The 15,244-nt window shown below is 40.3% G+C and overlaps 1 protein-coding gene across 1 annotated transcript in view; it reads left to right on the forward strand.

Moving 5' to 3' along the window:
• Positions 1-15,244, forward strand: part of AFG2A (AFG2 AAA ATPase homolog A) — a gene marked incomplete at both ends in the record, with an annotated part of 201,157 nt that overhangs the window by 16,691 nt on the left and 169,222 nt on the right. The window contains one exon of the mRNA XM_080612414.1: positions 14,895-15,049. Within this exon, the coding sequence (XP_080468540.1) occupies positions 14,895-15,049 (155 nt within the window). The remainder of the gene's footprint in view (positions 1-14,894; positions 15,050-15,244) is intronic.

Below are 15,244 nucleotides of genomic sequence, written 5' to 3' on the forward strand. Positions count from 1 at the left end.
GTTTAGATCATTTCCGAAGGACTCATCCTTCCTTATCTGATATTTCAACTCTGGTCTTTAGGGCACGTACTGTGTATATACTGCTTATGTAAACTAAGGGTTTGTAATGGTAATTAATGTAACACATGTAGTAATTGTAGGGCTATGATAAGGAAACATTTCACTTTTATTTCACTTTTGCATCTATAGTTAGGTTTTCTAAGCTACTTCATTATAAAAGCTTTGATGTTTGTCTTCTGTATAACTCTGAAGAACATGTGAAAAGTAAATAGCTATTGTAGAGTTAAATATATTCCAACTGTTTTCTTGGCAGAAGTTATTTGTCCTCCTGTGAGGAATTGCTTGGTGGTACTTCTGGGGTCAGACAGGCAAGTTTTCTGTTCTGTTCAGCAACTCTGTACATTTTTATGGAAGTCATTAAGAAGTTTTAGGAGCTTTTAATGTTCTGCTTTCACTGAGTGTTTCTAGGCCCCTGTGTATATGGTGTGTACAGACTTGTGGTGTTATGTGTGCTGGAATGGGCAAAGAAAGGAGAGGTGGACAAGAAACCTGGAGAGTCTATGCAGTGTGCTCTGGACTTTTCCAAACAGGGTATTATGACCAAACATTTGTGAAATATTTATGTATAGACAGATATAATAATCAGTTAAGGGTGGTTTTTATTTGATCTGCTGAATTTTTTAAAATATGAGTGAATTTGTTTTCCAGTGCTGCCTTTTCCTCTACTAAAGGTACAATTCGAGTTTCTCACAAAATGAAATTGCAAAACTTTTACTTCATAGGAGGAACGCTAGGTATCATGAAACTTACAGTATTGTTGCAAGAGTTGACATCGGGGTGACAGGCATCAACTATGTAAATGTATCTATCTCAGCCTGAATTGCTGTGCGGAGTGCTTATGTTCCCTCTCACATGTTGAATAAGTATTATTTGTCTGTTTTACAAATAACTATGGTCCTTCCAGCAGAATTAAATGTGAACCTGGTATTTCTAACATGGCAAGTATCACTAGCTTAGATGCAGTGCTTTCAGAATCAGTGTACCTCATCTCTGTCCAGTGTTACATTATCTGTAGTGACTGTGTTAGAGAAATTGGGATTTCTGTGACCTTCTACTGCCTAGCAATATACTTGCTGTTTCCACGATTAACTGCATACTTTCATGTTGGTCAGCAGCATAGTATGGAAAACCTGCAAGTACCTTGATGGGGGCTGGACATGTGGACATCACCTTGCAACAGGCTCCTTATGGTAGACTCTTGAGGACTTGGGCGTCCTCTGAGGGATTCACATGCACAGAATTCTTGACAAGGGCTTAGCTATGTGTGCAGCTAAGAGTCATATTCTTAAAACTGAGAGAAGTCTGCTGTGTCCTAAATTACTTAGTAGACTACCTTTTAGTGTGAAGAGCTGCCTTCTGAATTGTTTTATCTCAAGCAAGAGGCAGTGTCTAGAAGAAAGACTGCCATATCCTTGTTCATATTGTCAGTGTTTGTATGTCCCTGAGATCTTGTTGCTTCTGCTTTAATTAATTTGCCACACAGTCTTTTTATTAATTCCCTAAGAAATATAATAGTTTTGATTTAATGACAAAGATAAGCACTGCACTTTTTTTTTTTTTTTTTTTTTTTTTTTTTTAAGCATATGAAATGTCAATTAGGTAGCAGGGACATGAATGGTATAAACTGTGCTGAATGTTAGAAGATGCTTAGCAACAAAGGTTTCCAAATATAGCAATTTATTATAAACTTAGCCTTCTATGGCTGCCTGTAGCATTTCAAGAGGGTGAATATAAATATAGCTTGATTTCTTCAAGAAGTGGGTTCAGTCATACTGTTTACAGAGAAAGGAAGTATTTGCTTTATAATTCTTAGAATTTATCTTGAACATCCTTGTTTATTACACATAATTTCAGTGTGCTGCTATAAAACAGTTGGACTGTGATAAGATAGCATCAAGAAGAGAGGAAGAGCAAACGTCTTTGTTTAAATAGTGGTCTCTCTTGCAATAACATCTGTTTGGTTCCAGTGAGGATGCTGTATTGCAACCACTAGAACTTTGAGACTTCTGTGAAAGAAGCACTAATCACTTTGTTTGCATCAAATATTTTTTTAAAACTGCCTGGTTATAATACAGTAAATACAGTTAAAAGGTATCACCTTGCTTAGCCTTTAGGATTATAATTCTTCACTGCCTTGAAATGGCTGTTACAAAAAATCTTACAGAAATAAGAAACTGAGCTACATCTTCAGTCAGTATAAATCAGGATTATTCTGCTGAATCTGTGAAGCTGCTTTTGTACACATATGATGTGGTCCGTTGTCTTATGTTCATAACATGAGAGTCCTCTTTTTTTTTGAGATCTTATTGTCTGTGATATTCATTTGGTCCTTTTATTACCCCTGCGTTCTGATGAATAACACAGCTAGGATGCAGAGTCCTTAGGCTGCTTAATTGATAGCCCTGTATATTGATTATATGTAGCTCCTAGATGTGTGAAAGTATAAGTTATTTAAGGGAATACTCTACCTGGCTTTTCCTGCAGCTGAGAAACTTCCTGCTATATCTTTTATGATCCCAAAATAGTTTGTGCAATCCATTTACGTTAAAAAGAAAAAATAAAAGAATTAGGCAATTGAAGGGCTGGCTCCTAGGTGTTTTGTTTTTCCCTGTAATTGATGGGTAAGTAAATTCCCCTGAAACTCAGGAATGTCTCTTTGTTAGATTTATGTGTTTGAGGTTTTTTTTCCCCCAGCTTCTGCAGTTTTGGTAGCCTGGCCACCTGCAAAGATACGTGAGGCCTTTAGGCTAATGTGATTAACAGTGAATCTCTGTGTGCACTGAGAACCAGCGTCTGACTGCTCTTTGAGTTAGACAAACACTGTGTTCAGTATGTCATTGCTCAGCCTTGTATCTCAAATCTGAGCTCTCCGTTTCAGCTCAGTCTTGATGAAACAGCCTAGTGTTAGGATAGATATTCTTGATGCCCTTTCTTTAAGCCATAAATACTCAGTCTGAACCTTTCCCAACGTGATTTGGACCTGAGTTCTGCTGGGGGTGTGCAACAAATGTAAATATTTTTCTTGGGCTTTAATCCTAAATGTAGGAATATTGGCTGAGACACTGTTGAAAGTGTAGATATTGACAAAGGCAGTTGACAACCAAGACAATGGAATTGTTTTTTGGATTGTTTTCAAATTAACTGATTGCAGTTACAGATTTTAAGGGAAAGCAGTGCTTGGACATGCTATGGGGTTTTTATTCCTGTATGGAAAGTGACTGAAAATACCATATCTATGTTGTGGTTTGTTTGGGTGTTGTTTTTTGTGGATGGTGGTTGGTTTTTTGGGTTTTTTGGCATTTTTTTTTCTCTCCCGTTTTGTAGCATGGAAAAAGATTGAAACTATGCTGCTGCAAACAATCTGCTTTTGCATTCTCTAACTGAATAGTGGTTCCCATTGGACATTCAGAATGAGGTGAGAAAGGTCACTTGCCTTTTTATGAAAAAGTGATGTAGAAAATGTGTTTTTTTGGGTGGGAATATGAATAACAAATACAGTCAGATGGTCAGTACCAAAAGATGTTTTGTTATGAAATGGAGAGATTTTTGCAGAAATAGCAGAACACTGGATTTTGAAAAACAGTGAAATGTTCAGACACAATACGGAAGTAAACCTACAAATTGAGTTTTTGACTGGAACAGTTGAGTTTTCCGACACTGTCTTGATGTTCAGCATTCATGAGTTTTAAGTTAGTGCTATGTTCTGTAGGTTTAAAGTTAATCCTTAATGGAGAAGCTGTTTTTAACTCAAAGCAACTGACCTAGTTTGCCATCTTAACAGGTTGTGAACAAATATGTCCTTGCTTGCACGCACACATAGCAAAGCAATGTGGCTTTTTTGGACTTGGACTGCAACATATGTTTTTCTTGTTGTTTCTTAGAGCACTCACTCAGAATGGTTGCTTTCGTGCAGTAGAGGCTACATGTGGATGCTGCTGAGCGGCTTGAAGGAGCATGCTTGAGATTGGGTGCAGTGTGTTGACCTTATTCTTGTCTGGGGGATCCGTTGGCCCTCTCTGTTAGGATGCCCTTCACCCAGCATCCTGTGGGGCAAAAACAAACTCAAATTTGTTTTAGAATTACTCTCTTAGACATTTAAAGTAGTTCAACTAACTTTCCTAAGATTCCACAAAAAATGTGTTATTTTAGCTGCATAGGCTTAAATCATCACCCTTTTACTTTAGTTTAATGTCATTCTGATGTGATTGCAAAATTTCTGAATTTTTTTTATTTTTTTTATCTTTTTTTTAATTCCCTGTGTCTTTTGCATATGCTTAGTGCAGAGATGTTTTGTTAGTGCAACTGTCTTTGTATCCAGAGAGGAAAAAGTCTTGCTCTGTTTGCCTCTCTGAAGAGACGCTGGTGCATGTTAAGTTTCTTTTTGTAGTTATTTTTCCTTATATAAAATCTTGGGCCCATTAGATTGTGTTTTTTTTTTTTGGTTTTTTTGTTTGTTTGTTTTTTTGTTGTTTGTTTGTTGTTTTTTTTTTTTGCAATGATACTTGGTTTTCGTTTTAGTGTGGAGAATGCTGCACTTAACTGCAGTGAGGACATGTGAACTTTTTTTTTCATCATAACTAAATTTAACTTTTTATCTGAAACTGGCTTGCAGTTAGTTGGATGATGGGATTGCTGACTTCATATACACAGTTGAGAGTTGGCTATTTAATTATCTGTTTTAAGCACATCCTATTCTGTCTGCTATATTTATATAAGCAGGAAATAAAGAATATATTCAGAAGAGTTGATCAGTAACTGTCATTAATATTTTAAAATAACTTTCATGACAGAGAGACATCGTGTTCTTGCTCCTGCAACTTGAGTGATACAGAAGAAATTATACTATTCATGTGTGCATATGGAAACATCTGTGCTTGAGTGAGTGTGAGGGTCCACCCCAAAACAAGTTGTCTGGATTGAAGAGGGAGGGGGTGCAAGACACCAGAGTAGCCTGTGTTGGTGCAGCCCTATCTGTGCAGACCAGTTGGCTAAGAAATGGCAGTCAGAACATCATTCCTCAGCTTGCAGATCCTGAAAATTTAGCCTTATGTCACTTTGCTTAAGAATGGAATAAATTTGGGGTGGATACTGCCTTGGGCTGGTTCAGCAGTAGCAGTCATTTTTTTCTACTTCTTAGTAGCTGATGCAGTGCTGTGTTTTTGACTTTTGGCCTGGGAACAGTGCTGATAAAACCGATGTTTTCAGTTGCTGGCCAGAATGTTTAGTCTGACCAAGGACTTTGTGAGTCTCATACTCTGCCAGGGAGGAGGTGAAGCAGGGACAGGACACCTGACCCAAATTAGCCAAAGAGGTATTCCGTACCACAGCACGTCATGCCCAGAATGTAACTGAGAGTTACCGGGAAGGGCTAGATCACTGCTGGGAGGGGGCGAGGTATCGGTCGGTGAGGTGTTGCATTCTCTTCCCTTGTTATTTCCTTTATCATTATTATTATTGGTGGTAGCAGTAGTGGCTTGTGTTATACCTTAGTTACTGGACTGCTCTTATCTCAACCCGTGGGAGTTACATTCTTTTGATTCTCCTCCCCATCCCTCCGGGAGGAGGGGGGAGAGAGTAGAAACTACATGGCTGACTTGCCGACAGGGCTTAAACCACGACAGCTGGATCACTGGCCAAGTTGTGGTGGGAACAGACAGTTCTGTGTGGTTCCTGTTTATTTTCTAGACCTGGGAGTCAACAGGGTGTTGGTAACCCAGCTCTAAGTCACATTGACATGAGTGGTGTGCTAGTCACTATTCTACTTATCAGGGTTTTTGTCTTGTGGGGGTTTCGGCTGTCTGGATGAAAGGCTGGATGGGAGCTGTGTGCCAGGCAATGTTATTCTTCTAGCAATGGAAGAAATCCTCAGCTGTCTGTCTAGCACCTTTGAATAAATGAAAATGATTTAACCAAGACAAAACTGATTTTTGAAGACACTCTACAGTCTACTTAATCTTTCAAATTGTCCTATGGGTTTGGTGTTGTGTTTTTGTTTTTTTTTTTCCCTACAGCAATCTGAGGTACTTGCTCCCCTGTGTTAACTTTGAAGGTTTTACAGATTTAAGAACTGAAAACAACTTCCTGATCTTTAATCTCTGAGAAGGGTTTGGCAAAACTGTGGACTTTATTCTTGCTGTGCACAGAGTTGTTCATGTTAACTGGTGTTTTGCTGACTGAAAGGTATTCCGCAGGCGTACATGCTTCCTTCTTCCTCTCCCATCATGTCTTTTCTAATTTTCCACCTCCTGCCAGCTGAAATAGGATAACCATGTTTGCTGTTACTGCTGACCTGCACACAAGCACTATGGTGTTTTTCTCCTACTAACAGCATTAATGTTCACTGCAATACTCCAGTAACCTGACATTAAGTTGTTGCAAGTGATTGAGACTTGGTTCCTCATGATGCAGACAGTTACTCCATTTCCTGATTCAGGAGTAAGCTCTGGTTATTAATTGGACGTGTGTATTTGGACTAAAACTGTGTTGTTTTTTTTTTTCGAAGATGCAGACATACTTCTTGGGAAATTACTTGCTTGAAAGGTGTATTAAGTTTTGAGGAACCTTTAGTAACACTTTGAATTTTGGAAAGGCAGTCGTTTCTCTATTTGTTCTGTGTTCTGGAGTTTGGTGATTTTTTTTGTTTTGTTATCTGTTTGGTTTTTTCCATGATACTCATTTATGCCATTTTGTCTTGTTTTATGCAGAATTTCATTTGATGCAGTTGTATTTCTAAATTCAGATCTCTTTTGAATTTTGGCTAATGCTTCTCTCTGTGGTTCTCTTCAGATTCTGTTTGATCAGTTGTCTTACTTTTACATTCTTTGAGTGACCATAATATGAGAACATCTAGACCTCAAGTACAGTGCTATCTCTGTGAAACAATTGGTATGCATTTTTGTTTCCTTTCAGCTTTTGTGCTGAATCTGGTTTCAAATGTAACTTGGATCAGCAATGGTAATAGACTCCATTTCAAATATATTTGAAACACAATTCTTCCCTTTTTCTACTAAAAACTGTAGGAGTTTTGTTCCCCTCTTAGTATATAGGGACAGACTGAACATGATATGATTTATCTCCCTCTATCTTGCTTTACTGGCTGTAGAAAGATCTGAACTAGAAAAGACCTGTTTAGAGTAGATGCTCATCTTCAAGTTACAAAGTGGCAAACTTTCTCAGTATCTGAGTAAAAACAAATACTGTTTTCAGAGCTCTGCCTTTTTTCAGAATAAGGTAGCATCAGCTATACTTCTGACAAGCTATTGGTGTAAAAATGGCACTATAGGAGAAGAGTTCAGTTTTAGAATTCTGACTCCTTCTCAGGCTCCAGGTAGAATGTCTTCCTCGAATATATAATGGCAAACTTAGGATTTGAAAGCAGTCTTAGTTCTTTTGCTTAATCAATAAAAGATCTTCTGGTGAAATTTGGCTTGATTTGTAAGTCTGTGTTAGTTCTGCAGGAGCAAAATCAGTTAGTAGGCATTTGTATGTAGAATCATAGAATAGTTAGGGTTGGAAAGGACCCTAAGAGCATCTAGTTCCAACCCCCCTGCCATGGGTAGGGACATCTCTCACTAAATCATGTCACCCAAGGCCTCATCCAACCTGGCCTTGAACACCACCAGGGATGGAGCATTCACAACCTCCCTGGGCAACCCACTGAAGTGCCTCACCACCCTAACAGTAAAGAATTTCTTCCTTATATCCAATCTAAACTTCCCCTGTTTAAGTTTGAATCCGTTACCCCTTGTCCTGTCACTACAGTCCCTGATGAATAGTCCATCCCCAGCATCCTTGTAGGCCCTCTTCAAATACTGGAAGGCTGCTATGAGGTCTCCACGCAGCCTTCTGTTCTCCAGGCTGAACAGCCCCAACTTTCTCAGGCTATCTTCATACGGAAGGTGCTCCCGTCCCCTGATCATCCTGGTGGCCCTCCTCTGGACTTGTTCCAACAGTTCCATGTCCTTTTTATGTTGAGGACGCCGGAACTGTACACTGTACTCCAAGTGAGGTCTCAGGAGAGCAGAGTAGAGGAGCAGGACCACCTCCTTCGACCTGCTGGTCACGCTCCTTTTGATGCAGCCCAGGATACAGTTGGCTTTCTGGGCTGTGCGCGCACACTGAACCTGGCTCATGTTCATTTTCTCATTGACCAACACCCCCCAGTCCTTCTCTGCAGGGCTGCTCTGAATCTCTTCTCTGCCCAACCTGTAGCTGTGCCTGGGATTGCTCCGACCCAGGTGTAGGACCTTGCACTTGGCATGGTTAAACTTCATGAGGTTGGCATCAGCTCACTTCACAAGCGTGTCAAGGTCTCTCTGGATGGCATTCCTTCCCTCCAGCATTATCAACCGAACCACACAGCTTGGTATCATCGGCAAACTTGCTGAGGGCGCACTCAATCCCACTCTTCGTGTCACCGACAAAGAGGTTGACCACGACTGGTCCCAACACCGATCCCTGAGGAACACCACTCGTTACCGGTTTCCAGCTGGACATCGATCCATTGACCACAACTCTTTGCGTGCAGCCATCCAGCCAGTTCTTTATCTACCGAGTGGTCCACCCATCAAATTGATGTCTCTCCAATTTAGAGACAAGGATGTCGTGTGGGACATTGACGAAGGCTTTGCACAAGTCCAGGTAAAAGACGTCAGCTGCTCTGCCCCTGTCCATCAGTGCCATAGCCCCATCATAGGAGGCCACTAAATTGGTCAGGCCTTCTTTCCCCTTAGTGAAGCCATGCTGACTGTCACCGAGCACCTTGTTGTTTTTCATGTGCCTCAGCATGCCTTCCAGGAGAATCTGCTCCAAGATTTTGCCAGGCAGAGAGGTGAGACTGACTGGTCTGTAATTCCCCGGGTCATCCATTTTCCCCTTCTTGAAAATGGGGGTTATATTTCCCTTTTTTCAGTTGTCGGGATCTTCACCTGACTGCCATGATTTTTCAAATATGATGGACAGTGGCTTAGCAACTTCATTCGCCAGCTCCTTCAGGACCCACGGATGGATTTCATCAGGTCCCATGGACTTGTGTATGTTTAGGTTTTTAAGATGATCTCGAACCAGATCCTCTCCTACAGTGGGCCTAAGGTCTTCATTCTCACAGGTGCTGCGTCCACCTTCCAGGACTTGGGTGGTGCGATCAGAGCATTTGCCAGTGAAGACTGAGGCAAAGAAGTCATTATGAACCTCAGCTTTCTCCAAATCCAGGGTAGCCAGTTCTCCTGATAGCTTCGGGAGAGGGCCTACGTTGTCCCTAGTCTGTCTTTTATTTGCTACGTACCTATAGAATCCCTTCCTGTTATCCTTAACATCCCTAGCCAAGTTCAATTCTAACTGGGCCTTAGCTTCCTGGACAACATCCCTGTATTCTTCCCAGGCCACCTGTCCCTGCTTCCACCTTTTATAAGCCTCTTTTTTCCTTTGAATTTTCCTGAGCAGCTCTTTATCCATCCAAGGAGGTCTCCTGGCCCTCCTGCTGCACTTCCTTCTAATCGGGATGCAACACTTCTGAGCTTGTAGCAGGTGATCCTTGAATAACAACCAACAGTCTTTGGCCCCCCTGCCCTCTAGGTCTATATGCCATGGAACCTTTCTAAGCAGGTTCCTGAAGAGGCCAAAGTCTGCTCTCTTGAAGTCCAGGGCAGTGAGCTTGCTGCACGCTCTTCTCACTGTCCTGAGGATCTTGAATTTGACCATCTCGTGATTGCTGCATCCAAGGCTGCCTAGGAGTGTCACATTTCCAACCAGCCCTTTCCTGTTGGTGAGCACGAGGTCAAGCATGGCACCTTTCTTTGTCATCTCCTCTATTACTTGCTGAAGGAAGTCGTCTTCCACACAATCGAGGAACCTCCTGGATTGCTTGTGCCTGGCTGTACCGTCGCTCCAACAGATATCAGGGTGGTTGAAGTCTCCCATGAGAACAAGGGCCTGTGAGCGTGAGGCTTTTCCTATCTGTAGAATGTAGAATGAATAGCTGCTATTGGGGACAGAGTTTCACTATTTTCAGACAAAGTTTCTGTAGATCTTCTGACTTCAACTTTTGCTGTATTCTGACTTGACAGTGTTCTTAATTAGAATTAGACTGACACTTAGCCACTAACCGTTGCTTCTTGTCTTTCTGTCCTTGCTGTTCTGGTAGCCTGGCAGCCCTTATTTTTCTTCTAACATAAGTATGACAAACCTTAGCTTAGCTACATTTATGTATGAGAGGAGGCTACAAACAGGCAGTCTGGTATTCCTTATTTCCCTCCATTGTCATTGTCTTAGGATAAATGATGCATGTGTACCTGATCTGTGAATAAGCTGTTTCCTGTACAAAATAAGTTTTGAAAAATACAGTTCCTCCTTCCTTCCTTCCTTTCCCTCCCCTGTCATACCTCTCAACAACTTTTGGTCTGCTCCATAGACATGTTCCAGCAAATGCCAGAGCTCTTCATGAAGGACTATAAATTGCGAACATACTCCCTACAGTAGATTAGTGCTCAGGTTGGCTGAGTGAATTTGCAATGTTATGGTTACAAGGGATTTAAGGGCTTTATCTTTTCTGTGCAAACAGGAAATGAAAGTTCTTCAGGTATTTTCCCACATATGTACAGTGGGGGGGAAAAAAAAAAAAGACAAACCAAAATCAATCAAACTAAACAAAAACCCTAAGCCAAACATTGGAACTTTTGTGTGCATTGCCTGCGAAGTCAAGTACACTGTTCTTATGGTTTATAAAGGGCAAAATTGATTTTAAGTTATACAAAATGCTTTTCCTATGCATAAAACTTAAATTTTGAAGTATAGAATGTAAAGATCTGGAAGTAGAGGAAGATGCCCTATCCTGTGTCATTAGGAAGCTGAAATCTTTCCATATGCTGTTGAGCATTCCACTTGCAGCCACGCAGGGGAGGATCATGTTGTTTCTTACAGCTGTCACAGGTAGAAATGGTATGTACCTTCTTGGTACGGCTGTAACAATTTGAGAGGGAAATGCTGGATTAGCAGGGAAAGAAAAAACATTTCCTTTTGTAAACAGTTGTACAAGAAAATTACAATTTCTTTGAAGCTACTTACAGGTTCTGGTATTAGAATTACTGGTAGGGTAAGTCCAGACAAGATGCATTTGCAGAAGAAATAGCTGATGGGCAGTAAAAGGTACATGACTAACAATCTTGTTCAGTTCGTTTCCTCAAGTGTTGTGTATATTCTGTTTCAGAAACCTAAAGTATATATGTTCATTCTTTTGAGTGGATCCTTTTTATTATTTACAGTAGTGTATAATTATACACAGACTGACAAATCTAACAGTGTTGTAGAGTCTATTTTTTGGGTCAGACATTGTGATTACGATCTAATGTTCCATACTAAGCCAAACTATGAGCAATAAAATCTTTCACGGAAGCAATGCTACTGATCTGGTACCATAGCCTGATACCAAAGAAGGATCATCTGTACCAGAACAGGGTGTTCTGCTGGCTTTTTCCCCTCTATTCACTTAGTTTCCTCTGTTCTAGACAGACAGGATGAGTTAGTGAGGTACAGCGTACAGTTGCCCAACTGGAACAAATTGTTTATTTTCCATTGTTTGTAATCATGCATGACTTATTATGTTTGTTTCTTTTTTTTTTTTTTAACTGGGATTTTCTGTCTGTGACCTACTGAGAATCAGTGCTGTTCACTATTGCAAAGGCTGCCTTGTGAGTTAAGTTTCTGCTCTGCACAGGGTAGTCATAGAATCATAGAATGGTTTGGGTTAGAAAGGACCTTAAGATCATTCCAGCCCTACTGCCGGGCAGGAATGCCTCACACTAGACAATATTGCCCAAGGCTCTAGTCCTAGGGACCAGTCTTGTATCCCTTTATTAGAAATAGGTAGCCCATGCCTGTGTGAACTATCTCACTGACCATACAGCAGGCTAACTACGTTTGCATCCTTCCTCCCCTCACACAGGACTTGTGCTGGAATAAAACAGTAAAAACCTACCTGCCTGTTTCTGGGCCTGGTCAGTCACTGCCAAAAGGCTATTGATGTTCATGAATCCTTAAGAATGAAGTAGCCCTGGAAAATGAGCAAGCAAAGCTGTAACAAATGCTGTGCTCAGAGGCAGTTCACAGCACTGATATACACTCAAACCAGAACATGACCATGAAAGAATCCGACAGCTAATTTGAGATGCTCAGTGTTTTTTGAGGTGCTATGTCTGAATCTTCAGTTTATCTACTTTATAGCTCCAGTACTGATAAACCTGGCTTTGCTGTAGTGTTTCACCTCCTTTGCCTCTGTGTTGCTTCTAGCAGCATGTTTTGCAGCCTACCCTGCTTTTTCTTACATTAAATAAGGATCTTTCAGCATCTTGAGAGAAGGATGTGTTTTTCTGCCTCTGGCAAGCTGCTGCCTGTATCCTCCTATTGCTGAGACTTCCCACCTCCCTCTTTCCTCCCCACTCCCTCCTCCTTCTACCCCCTCTGGGTTAGAGGTCAATCTGAAATGCAGGAAAGAATGATTATGATAACAGGAGGAAACAGGAAGAATCATGCTTTCTTTTTCAATCTGTTTTTTATTATTGTTTTAGTGTAAAACATTGTTTCAATTAAACGCTGACCTGTGCAGCGGCGTGTGCGTGCACATGCTAAAATCAATTCAGGCTTTGTTTGGAAAGCTGTGACCTCTTTACTCCTGTTCTGGATCAAGGCTGTTGCACCTTAAACCCACTGCTGAGGACTGAAATTTCACTTGTACTCCTGGTAGCACTGGTAGTAATGGTCCTTAAAAGCAGAATTCTCCTTGGGCATTTTTATGTCCTGTTGTCTCTCAATTTTTAAAATAAACTTGCTTGTTTTTAAGAATTCCTCATGTCATGAAAAAAAAAGATAACCATGACACCATTAAAAGGAATCAAACGAGACTGGTGTGTGATGGAGCAATGGAGCAGATATGTATAGAAATGAGCAGAGTTCTTTGCCAGTTACTTGCTTTCTCTATGACTTAATTTCATAATATGCTATTTATTCTTTTTTTTTTTTTTTTTTTTTTTGAGTGGAGTGAATTGACTTCACCAAAAAGGACCTGTAGGAGTCAACCCCAATACCTGCTCCCAGCCCCAAAGTGTTAACTGCAGTGACACTAGAATAAGATATCCAGTTTGTTATTTGCTTGGATGCAAATTTTAAATGTGAGTGGGGATAAATCTGTGTTGTCTTGTGTAAGTTTTTGTATGCCTAAAAGGAACTCTTTCTAAGAAAGGAAGGGTGGGGGGAGGAATAACATGAAAATTGTCAGGATGGTTAAAATGAGTCAGTTATATTTTATACTTGTCCTCTGGTGACCAGATTTTCATTTCATTCCTTGGCCTCTTGAAATGCTTTTATTTATATGTCTTATTAGTTCTGGATATTCTGTGCAAGGAGAAACCTGAATTACAAACTTCCTCCTTCCCCTCTCCATTATTATATTAAGAGCCTGGGTATTGAATGCAGGTGCTCAGACTCTGCCATAATTGGCAGTTTCTGGAGAAACACCAGCTGTAGTGCTTCACAGGGGAGATATTGTATCTCTTCACACATTGTATATATTATAGAAAACTCAGAATTCCTGTCCCTGTCAGAAACTTTGCATGTCTGCATCTACCAGGGCCTCTGTAGAAAAAAATCTGCTGGAAGTTAAAACCAGTTCTGTTTTCAGAAATAGCTTATCCTTGTTATTGTCCTTTCATGTAGCACTAATTGATGTTTTGATTAGTTAAATACAGCAAAGGTTTATCTTTGTGTGATCATGCAAGGTGCACTGGTTTAATACTGCCTCTTTTTTTTTTTTTTTTTTTTTTTTTTTGTAACACATGACAACAGGTATTACGTGTGTGTTTACTTGTATATAAGATTATACTCATTGTGCAATAGTATACTAAATGACATATTTGACAGTTTCAGTTCACAGAACAGGGCTGGGAATAGAAGCAATAGAATTCCAAATTATATTAGACCTTAAAAGGCATTATTATACAGTAGGAAAACCATGATGCTTCTGGGCATCTTACACAACAGGGGCGGTAGCTGCTCTGTCTGAGGAATGCCTGGGTACTGCAGATGGTACTGCTTGGTCCTGCCCGAGGAGTACTGATATATTGATGGGTGGGACTTGTGCAGGTTTTGGAGGATAGAATTAAAGGGAGAAGCTAGGAATTAGTATCAAGAGTTATAGGTATTGTATGCAAGAGGTTTGGCCAAACAAAGGAGAAGGTAGAAGCTCTGCTTGTGTTTGAATCATATGATCGCTGAAGGGAATGAAGAGCTGTTGAGTGTTGCAGGGAATGTTTCTTGCATATCAAGAAAAAAAGTCTGACATCTTACTGAATAGCAAAATAGGGTTCTAATGAAAGTAAAAGAAATCTCATCAGTTTGTTTTTAAGAGCAGCTAGGAAAATACAATCCTAGTAGTAGAGGAATGGACAAGGTTGCAAATGTCTTATGTGAGCTGATTTAATGTTTGCCTTGAATATTCATTATCCTTCTTCCTCTGTGCTTTAGAAACATGTTTGGATCAGTGTGTGGACCTTTGGAGTTTTTGTCCTGTTAGCTTCATCTCTGGGAACACAGGGGCATGGCTGTTTAGTTCTGTCTTTTGGAAGAGATTTAGTTTATATTCTGTCTGTGGTCATTAAATCTCCCTTTTCTTGTGCTCTCATCTGAAGTGTCTCACCTGTTCTTTGACCTACTTAAGGCCCAGTGCTGATACATTCTTTTGAACAGAATTTCCTTTCCAGTGCTGTTGTGTTTGTATGTTGTACACTCTCTGTCTGTGAGAACCAAGAGGAAGTTAACATATTTCCATGTTTTTCTGTTTTTAATAGGTTTGTACGCATTGCGGAGAGCACTGGGGAAAAGGCCTAATGTATTAGACAACGAGGTGGCTGGGTCAGTGATGATTACTTTCAATGACTTCCTACAGGGGATGAATGATGTCAGGCCCAGCGCCATGAGGGAGGTGGCAGTTGATGTGCCAAAAGTAAGTCTTTTTCTTGCAATATGCTAGCAACATTGTGAAAGCCATGTTAGGAGTTGCAGTTAGTCATTTAAATGCCTTAACAAAAGAGTAATTCTGTGAAGGGGAATCCTCAAGTTACCAATAAATGTTGTGTGTCATCTTTTTGTTTGCTTATTTGTTTAATTATAATTTTGAAGACCTGTTTACAGAAGATAA

This window comes from Psittacula echo (assembly GCF_963264785.1).
Source record: "Psittacula echo genome assembly, chromosome: 1".
Taxonomy (NCBI): Eukaryota; Metazoa; Chordata; class Aves; order Psittaciformes; family Psittacidae; genus Psittacula; species Psittacula echo.